The sequence below is a fragment of the Ovis canadensis genome, chromosome 3 (assembly GCF_042477335.2).
Source record: "Ovis canadensis isolate MfBH-ARS-UI-01 breed Bighorn chromosome 3, ARS-UI_OviCan_v2, whole genome shotgun sequence".
NCBI lineage: Eukaryota > Metazoa > Chordata > Mammalia > Artiodactyla > Bovidae > Ovis > Ovis canadensis.
Genome location: NC_091247.1, coordinates 231,293,087 through 231,302,541, shown reverse-complemented (window position 1 = coordinate 231,302,541; position 9,455 = coordinate 231,293,087). Strand labels below are relative to the sequence as shown.

At 67.3% G+C, this 9,455-nt stretch overlaps 1 protein-coding gene across 1 annotated transcript; it reads right to left on the bottom strand.

Moving 5' to 3' along the window:
- Positions 1–1,097: 1,097 nt before the first annotated feature.
- PANX2 (pannexin 2) lies at positions 1,098–8,674 on the bottom strand. Its single transcript, XM_069581807.1, has 3 exons — positions 8,364–8,674; positions 2,654–4,084; positions 1,098–2,307 (listed from the first exon to the last, which is right to left on the bottom strand). Exons 1-3 carry the CDS (start codon positions 8,587–8,589, stop codon positions 1,964–1,966), a joined length of 2,001 nt encoding a protein of 666 aa, XP_069437908.1. The 5' UTR covers positions 8,590–8,674; the 3' UTR covers positions 1,098–1,963.
- Positions 8,675–9,455: the final 781 nt, after the last annotated feature.

The window sequence follows — 9,455 nt, the reverse complement described above, 5'->3', positions numbered from 1 at the left end:
CTTCCCCAGAAACGTGGAGATGGTGCCAGCCTGAGGGGCAGGGACCATGTGCCCTGGGACGCTGGGTGGGGGAGAGCAGCAGGTACAGGTGAGTGCTTTCTGGGGCAGGGCTGGGAACCCTGCTGTTTGCCGTCTGGGGCCGTGCTGACCCTGGAGAGACCGGCCCTCCCAGAGCTGGCCAGTTCCTAGAGACGGCAAACAGCTTCCCAGGCCAGGAGGATGCCTGGAGCGTGGATCCCTGTCCTCGGCCTTGTGTGTGTCCTGGTGCCGCCCTCGGCGTCCCCCAGGCTGGGCACCCAGCAGCCAGGGGCAGCCCCCTGCCCAAGCCCCCAGAGCACTCACGCGGCCCGTCCTGAGCCTGCTCACCCTGCCTCACATGTGCCATCCCCGTGGAGACCCCAGGACCCACACATCCCCCCGCCTGCTTCCTGCCTAGGCCTGGGGCCCTCAGCTCGGGAGCTGTCTGCACAGTGGCGGCCTCCCCTGATCTCGGGCCTCACCGTCCACGAGTGATGATGGAAACCCATTAGGATGCCACTCCTGGGCAACAGATCACCCGCAGCGCGCGCAGGAGGGCCGCTCCAGAGAGGGCCTGCCCGGGGTCTTCCTGTCGGCCCTCCACACGGTGCAGCAGGTGGTCCCACTCTAATCCCTGCTGAGCCCCCTCATGATTGTAGCCCCGGGGCTCCTGGCCCAGCTGCCCCAGCCACCTGCCTTCAGACCCCCAGGGTCTCCTGCCAGGGCCTGGGAGGCTCGTGACTCCTTGGTGCATGCGTGGGACCGGCCGCACCCCCACCTGCATTCCGAAAGCCCCCTGCCCCGAGTCCCCACCACACGGGCGCCTCCTCCAGGAAGCCCTCCTGAGTGCCGCCAGCCCTTGCTGTTGCCTCAGGCGGGCCTGGCAGCCCTGCCCTCAGGCATCCACTGGGGGGCGGCTTCCGGGGGAACACTCTGTCTCCACCGAGCCGGCTCAGCTGCGGCGGGGCCCCCGGAGGGCAGCGGGCGTCTCCCGGCGCCCTGCTCCCCCCGCAGCAGGGAGTTGGAGCCCCAGCAGGAGCACAGGCCTCTGGCGGGGACGGAGCACTCAGACTCAGGGGTATCAGAATAATCTTTATTGATATGCTGGGTACCTTGTTAACACTGTCACGATGTCACCGTGGCTGAGGTAACAGGGAGCCCCGCCCACGCCAGCCCGCGGCTCCCACAGACCGCCGGGGTCGCTCGGGCGGGGGCCGGGGGAGGGGGGTGTGGGGGGCTGGTGGCCTGGAGGGGACGTGGTTATTGCGTTGGATTCCTGCCCTCACCAGCCTCACCCCACGCTCACTCACGCACACGCTCCACACTTGCCGGCTCACGCACACACCCGCTGGCACGCTGGCACCTTGCTCTCTGGACGCACGCTTGCACAGTCACACGCACGACATCCTTTGATTTAAAGGCATCCGAAGCCGCCGGATATAAACGTACTCGCTAGTTACAGTAACCATAGTAAAATAAAGGACAGGTGTCGGGGTATGAGGAGAAAGTGCATGTTGACCTTTGACTGGAGGGGCCCCGGCCCCTCCCACCAGGGCGCCCATCCCTGCAGGGGCGCTCGAGGCTGAGGTGCCACCCCACCCCCCGCGCCCCCCTGAGTCATCCTGCCACCTCCCGGCCCCTCACAGGCCAGCATCCCAGGCCCCAAACAGAATCAACTAAAAAAATAAATTCTTCATCTCACAGCGGAGCGCCTGATGTTGGGGGGAGGGGGAAGCTCTGGGCCTTTGGGCGCAGGGCTCCACGGAGTCCTGCCCAGCCCCGGACCCAGCCAGCACCCTGATGCCATCCAGGGGGCCGGGGAGGGGAAAGGTGCTGAGCCCCGTGGCATGCGGGCGGGAGGCCGGGGCGCGTGGGCAGTGCCGGGCAAAGCGAGGCTGCCTCTGCCTGGGGCGCGGTCATGCAGCCGCGCGGGCAGCCCCGGCCCTCAGAACTCCACGGTACTCACTACTGTCCTCGGCTCGTCGAAGGTGGCGATGAGAATCTGCTGTGGTGGAGGGATGGTGATGAGGCTGCCCACGTCCTGGGGGGCTCTCGGGGCCCCGTCCTCCTCTTCCCGGGCCTCGTACAGGGTGCTGATGTGCAGCAGAGGGTGGGTGGCGTTGCGGCTCAGGATGGCAAGTGGGTCAGGCTTGCCCAGGCTGGCTGGCGACAGAGGGGCGGTGGCAGGGGCGGCGGGGGGCGAGCAGACGTGAAACGGGCCCCCGGGGGGCAGCACGCCCCGGGCTGGCTCTGCTGAGTACAGGGCCTCCTCCTCTGGGAGCGGCGCATCTGCAAACAGCCCAGAGCAGAGGGCGCCTGCAGACCCCGCCCCCTGCGCGCCCTGCCCGCCCCGCTCCTGGAGCGCCGACGTTCCCCAGCACCCGGGCCTGCCTGGTCGGACCCTGGCTGCCCCGGGAGCAGGGGCGCCAGTTTCCAGAACCTTGTCCAGGAGCTGAGCAACCTCACCGTGTGCCCCCCGGCCCTTCATCGCGGCTGCTTCCCGGGGCCCTGGGGCGAGGGAGCCGCCTGGGGTCATGCCCGCACCTGGCTCCCCTGCCTGTCCCCATTTCCACCCGGATGGCACAATCCTGAGCCCGCGCTCACGGTCCCCCGCCCCCGCCCTGCCGGCCCCTACCTGCCGCGGGCACCGCTGTCAGGCCCAGCCCGCATTCGTCCGCCTGGGACAGGAAGCCGCCTTCTTGACTCCGGGAGGCCGGCAGCGCGGCGGGCACGGCCTCGGCCTTGGCCTTTTTGGTGCCCAGGATGTAGGGGTGCACGTCCAGGGAGAAGTGGCGGGCATGCTTCTTGTCGGCCGCGGGCCCCGCGTCGCCCCCGCCGCCCTTGTAATGGTGCGCGGCGCGCGCGCCCGCGTCCAGCAGCGGCGCGATCAGGGTGTCCGTGGCCGTCTTGCGGCGCACGGGCTTGGGCTTCTCGGCCTTGCTGTTCTCCACGCGCATGATGGCCAGCGGCTCCTTGAAGGGCTGGGGCAGCGGGTTGCTGCTGGGAATCCACTTCATCTTCTTGCGCGGCCGCTTGACCACGGGCGGCTCGGCCTCGCCGTCGGGCTCGGCGGGGTTGGCGCTGGGGTCCACGGTCTGCACGCCCGCGTCGCGCACGGTGGGCGTGGCGTCGTGGTTGGACTGCGCGAGCGCCGCCAGCAGCTGCCGCACCACGTTGTCGTACATGAGGTCGCTCTCGTTGGTGATGAAGTCCAGCCGGTTGAGCGACTTGATGTGGTCCCGGTTCTCGTTGCAGAACATGGCCAGGATGTTGATGTCGCAGAACTGCGAGCGGCGCCACTGCCGGCGCGTCTTGATGCCCACCTTGTGCAGCTTGTCGAAGACGAAGTTGCTCTTCCGGAAGATGAAGAGGTGCGTGAGGTTGACCAGGATGACGAGGTTCATGGCGCAGAGGAGAACGACGTCCACGCCGGCCACGATGCGCTGCAGCTGCACCGACGGCAGCTTGCAGCTGACGCGCACGGCCGGGCCGCCCCCCGGGGCGGCGCCCAGCGCGCAGGTGAACTCGTTCTGCTTCTGCGTGGCGTAGTAGGTGCACAGGTAGGAGATGGGCGCCACGCTGAGCAGCAGGATGAGCAGGTGCCGCGCCAGGTAGAGCTTGGCCAGGAAGTTGCTGCGGCCGCGGCGCTCCAGGTACTTCTCGAACAGGTTCTGCTCGGGGCTCTTCTCCTTCTCCGCGTTCTCGATGATCTCGCGCCGCTCGCGCTCCGTGATGCCCGGGCCCTTGGACTGGATCTGCTTCTCGATCTTGGGCGCGCGGCCCTCGGCCGCCCGGTGGTAGCAGTTGTCGATCTCCTGCAGCAGGAAGTTGAGCTCGGAGGTGAGGCGCGTGGACGCCAGGAACTCCCAGCCCAGCGCGGGCACATACATGATCGCCGCGAAGGCCAGCAGCGAGTAGGGCAGCAGCTTGTGCTCGAACAGCGACGGCCACAGGCTGGCGTCCACGCCGGGCAGCGCGTCCCGCAGCTCCGTCCAGCAGTAGCCGCGGGCATACAGCGCCTGGTCGCGGGTGAAGTTGTGCGGCGTGTAGCAGTAAATGGGCTCCTCTGGGGGCAGAGAGGAGAAGGCGCTGGGGCATCGCACCCCTCCCGGCCTGCCGCGCAGGAGCCCCCTTCCCCGTCTCTGCTGTGTCCCGTGGGGTCTCCTCCTACACCACCTCCCGCCCCCCCCCCCACTGCAGTCACCTTTCCCTTGGGGGTGGAGGGTACAGCCCTGTTCACCTGGGGGGCAGAGATCTGCACTTGGAACCTCAGGCCTCCCTCCAGGTGCCACCACCCCAGCACACAGGGCAGAGTCCAGAGCCAGGGGCGCAGGGCACACAGCCCGGGGCCTGGCACCACCACCCATCCTGAGAAGGGCAGGTGTCCTGGGCGAGTCCTCCCTGGCCAGAGGTTACAGGGGCATGACTGAAGAAAAGCGGAAGCGGTGCTGCCTGCCTGTGAGAGGTGAGGGGCGTCCTCCCAAGACCCACCGTCCCGGGGCAGGGCAGGCCTGAGGTCCCTGGACACTGAGTGGGCAGGGGAGCCACTCCAGAGATCAGACAGGAAGGAGTCGTCACCCAGACCCCAGGGACCACCCAACACGCGAGGGTGACAGCTCCGCCCCGAACGCAGGAAGCCCCAAATGCAGGAAGAACTGTTCCCCAGGTGAGGACAGGCGCAGACCACAGCCCAGGTCTCCCAGAGGGCAGGTCTTGGCCGCCTCAGCGCCGTCCTCAGGGCAGGGTGGTCTGAGCCCTGAAGGCCGGGTCACTGCACTATCAGGCTGGGCTCCAGCCAGGGTGTGCCCTCTTGCAGGCGCCAGCGCCCGGGGCCCCTCGCCTAGAGGGCAGCATCCCACTGGCAGGAGGTGCGCGCCCCAACCTGGACGCAGCAGGCACACCCCTCCCCTCAGCTGAAGAGCCCCGGGGCGGGCCGTTCAGTCCCCCTCTGCCCCAGCTTAAGCCTCTCAGCCCAGGAGACGCAGACCAGAAGCAGTGGGGACCCGCGCGCTCGTCTGTCTGTGCAGGCCCCCCACCCCAAGGCCTGCTGCACGAAGCTGGCCCTTGACTGGGGAGGCAGCTGGTCACTGCCAGTGACTCCCAGGGGCCAAGGGGCTGGCTACCCCACGGGCACAAACACCCTTGTAGGCGCCTTGGCCCAGCCCACGGAGGCTGCCTCCCTCTCACATGCGCAGCCTCAGACCACCGCCGCCCCGTCTCAGCCTGGCACCATCCTGGAGGCCTCGGGCCTCAGCATCGCCAGAGCAGGGCCCACAGCTCATTCTGGGCATGTGGACTTTGGACTGCACCTGGTGGGCGCTGGAGAGTTAGGGGCCTGGGGGCAGGAGGGGCGCGGGCTAGCGGGCTCAGGGATGGCGCTGAGGCGGGGGCACTGGGGGTGGGGGCGGGTCAGGACACAGGTTTGGGGCCTGGTGGTGAGTCAGGCTCTGAGAGCATGGGGAAGGTGCAGGAGCCCCCTTGCGGTTGAGAAAACAGCATTTCAGTCACTTACTTTTGTCCTTACAGCCAACTCCAGGCCAGGAGATGCTCTCCACTGGGGGAAAGGGACCCTGGGGGGCGGTCCCCCAGTCCAGGCCCCAGCCAGGCCCCAGGGGACGAGGAGACCTCTCCTGTGGCCGTGGTGCTGCAGGCACAGGGGAGCTGAGCCCTTCCGTGCACCGAGGCAGGGCCCCCACCCCAGGTCCTCTCATGCCCGCCACCAGCCCTGCCTGCCAGGAGGGAGGGGATGGGGCTCCAGCTCAGGGGAGGCCCAGCCCAGCGCCCAATCTCTGTCCTTCCCCCTCCCTCCTGCTCCTGCGAAGCAGACCCCACCCAGCAGGGACCACGTGTGGCACGCACACGTCTCAGTGACCCTGCCCTGGAGGAGCAGCGGCCACGTGTCCCGACTCGACCCGCAGGGGCCAGGGACCTGGGCTGGACTCTGGGGCGGGGGGTGCGGAAACTGCTGGGCCACAGAGCCTGAGCACTGGGCACTCAGGCACGGCGGTGTCTGCACAGGTGTATGTCGGGGACCCGAGACACAGCCAGCTCGCAAAGTGCACCATTCCGGAGGACGGCACCGTGGGCCAGGGTCCTCCCAGCCCCTGGGCGCCCTAGTATCCTTGGAGACCCTGCCCACCTGCGGGCACCTCGGAGACATTGCAGGTTTGGCTCCAGATGCCTTGCTAAAGCAAGTCACACATTTTTTTTCCAGTGCATGTAAAAGTGTTTATACACTGTAGTCTATATCTGCATACTATCTGCATGTCTAGAAAGCAACGTACATACCTTAAGAACACTTTATTGCTAAAAAAATGCTCTGCATCATCGGAGCCTTCAGTGAGTCGTAACCATTTTGCAATAGTAACATCAAAGATCACCGCGCACAGATCACCTTAACAAATATATTAATAATGAAAACTTTGAAATAGTGTGAGAATTGCAAAAATGCAGCACAGATGTGAATTGAGCAAATGCTATTGGATAAATGACTTGATACGGCGTTGTCATAAACCTTCAAATTGTGAGAAACGCAGTATCTGCAAAGCACAGTGAAACCAGAGCTGGCTGTATTCGGCTGTTTAGGAGAAGGCAGGTGTTGGTCCCCTCTGCCCAGAGCCCACGTGACGTCTGGAGAACCCGTTCTGTGCTGCGTGCTCAGTCGTGTCCGACTCTTTGCGACCCCGTGGACTACAGCCCGCCAGGCTCCTCTGTCCATGGGATTCTCCAGGCAAGCATACTGGAGTGGGTTGCCATGCCCTCCTCCAGGAGATCTTCCCCACCCAGGGAGCCAACCCTCATCTCCTGTGTCTCCTGCGCTGGCAGGCAGATTCTTTGCCACGGAGCCATTGGAAAAGCCCCTGGAGAAACTGGCGACCCTCCAACTCCTCTCCTAGTGGTCCTCTTGCTCAGCTATGCCCCTGGCTGTCCCCTCCGTCCGTCACAGAGCAGGTCTAAAGGGTGGGCGGCATCTGCGGAGCCATGCGGGTCTCCCCGCCATCAGCCGCCCTCCAGGTGGGGGACGCGCACAGGCCTTGGTGTAGGGAGGTCCCGTCTGGCCGGCTCCTCACCATGAGCCGGACATCCAGCATGCACTCACCCAGTCTCCAACAGGCAGATAGGGTGGACCCCCCCACACACCAGGGCAGCAAGTGAGGGTCTGGGCACTGGGTCCCCCTGGCCCAGCTGGGCCCCGGTGGGTGGGACAAGGATCCTTCTGGCTGCAGCAGGACACCCCCCACCCCCGGGCTCAAACCCTGCAGAGGGTGGTGACTCGGTGCCGAGGTCGCGAGGGACCGGGAATGTCTGAGAGTGTGGGTGTGGGTGCGCCCTGCCTGGGGGTCGGAGGAGGCAGCCTGAGCAGCGTCCGCCCTGGTTACAGGGACCCCTGAAGGAGAGGCCTTCGAGAAAGCTGTCTGTCTGCATCCCTCAGGGAGAGCTGCTCCACCCTTCTACCCCAGGGCCCTCTCAGCCGCGGGCTGATGGGTGCCCAGAGGCCTCCCTGGACATCTGGACCCTGAGACCGCTTGCCAGCCAGACCCGGGGTGGGGGTGCTGTCTCCTGTCTCCCACCCACCTACCCCCGTGGCCCCCAGGGAGGACGGTGGCCCCAGGACCCCACCCCTCCCCTGCCCCGCTTCACCTGGGGTCACTTCTCCTCAGAAGGCCCTCAGCGCCCCGACACTGAGTCCAAGCAGGACATCTGCAGACCTGAGCCTCTGACCGCTCGTCATGTGCACACTGCCGTGGTCCCTGCCCTCTCCTCCCCACATCAGCCTCCCAGGCTCAGCCTCCTGCTGAGGCCAGGGTGGTCCACTGCCGCCACTGCCTGCTCCTCCAGGCCCTGCCTGCTTGGTGGGCCTCTTCCCAAGACCGACCCAGGCTCCCAGTGGCCGGAGCATCCCTGGGCCCTGGACTCGAATCTGCCCACTTCACAGGGTCTTCGCACCTGGCCCAGGACCCCGCCCAGCAGCCGTTTTCGGTGTTCCCAGGTCTCATCACCTGCAGCCTCCTTTCCCGGTCCTCACCTGGCCACTCCTTCTCCTCTCAGACCCTGCCCACTCCGCCTCCTAGTCCCCCCTCTTCCAGGCCAGATCCCATGTCTCCTCAATGCCTAGACCGCAGCACCCCTCCACCCAGTGTGAACCAAGGGAAGGTAAAATCAATCCAGCGAGGAGAAACATGGGAAGGTAGCCCCAGCGCCCCGCGACACCTGCACGGGCTCTGCCGGGAGACGCGGGGCACCGCGCCCACTGCGGGCCCCAGCGAGGAGGCCCGCGGCGGCTGGGTCAGCCAGGGAGACCCCAGAGTGCCTCTGCCCTTTCCGCCACTAGCCTCTGGCCTCACCTGCGAAGTTCTTGGTGAAGACCAGGGTGACCAGCAGGATGGGGACGAGCACGGTGCCGATGGTGACCACGCGGTCAAACGGCAGCTCCAGCTTGAGCTGCAGCAGCAGCGCGGCCAGCGCGCCCGCCTTGTCGTCCTGCGCACCGGGCAGGATCAGCTCGCGCAGCTTCTCCCCGGCCAGCAGCGCCGTCGCCATGTCCGTGGACGGCTCCAGGAGGTGGTGCATGGGGGGCGCGGAGGACCCGGGGCGCGGGGCCCGCGGCGGGGGCGGGGGGCGCTCCGCCGCCGCCCCCCGGGCAGGGGTCGGGCCGCCCGGGCCGGCGCGGGCTGCGGGAGGCGCAGGGGCCGCCGCCCCCGCCTCGGCTGCAGCCCCGGCGCGTCCTTCCGGCGGGGGCGGCGGCGGGACCCCCGCCCCCAGCGGCGGGCGGCGGCTGCGGTCCCGCCGCGGGGAGGGGGCTGTTTACCTGCGGCGACTCGCGGCGTAGCTCCGCCTCCCACCCCCCACCCCCGCACGCAGATGCGGCGCCGGCGATGACTTAGCAAAAAATATTTAAATGAAATAAAATGAATGAACAATGACTGGTCCCTCCGCCTACTCAGGGTGGGAAAGAGGGAAAGGCCGAGCGGGTGGGGTGGTTCCCCTCTCCCGGGGCGCTGGGGCGGCGGCACGCGGGCGAAACGCGGGAAGACCTGCGGCGTCCCGGGCCCCCCTCTTCCAGCCCCGCGTCCGGGAGCCGCCCGACCGGCGGAGAGGGGTCCGCCGCCCGCCTCCCGGAGTCCCTCTCCGCTCCCTACCGATGCCTGGCCGCCACAGTGGGCGCTTAGGCCCCCACCCACCCGGGGTGTTACGGACACAGAGGAGGGGGCTGGCACCCCTCCCAGCTCGGGGAGCGGGCAGGTGGACGCTACGGGCGTCTCCTCCCGGCCCCTCCACTGCAGCCGGCGTCCCCGGCGCCCACACCCCGACCCATAGCCTGGGTGAGCGTCTCCTTTCCCCTCGCGACACCTCCACGTGGCCCCAAGGCCTCTCCAGCCCGGCACCTATCACCCCACCACTCTATCACCCCGTCCCTTTGCCACTGTCAAACGCAT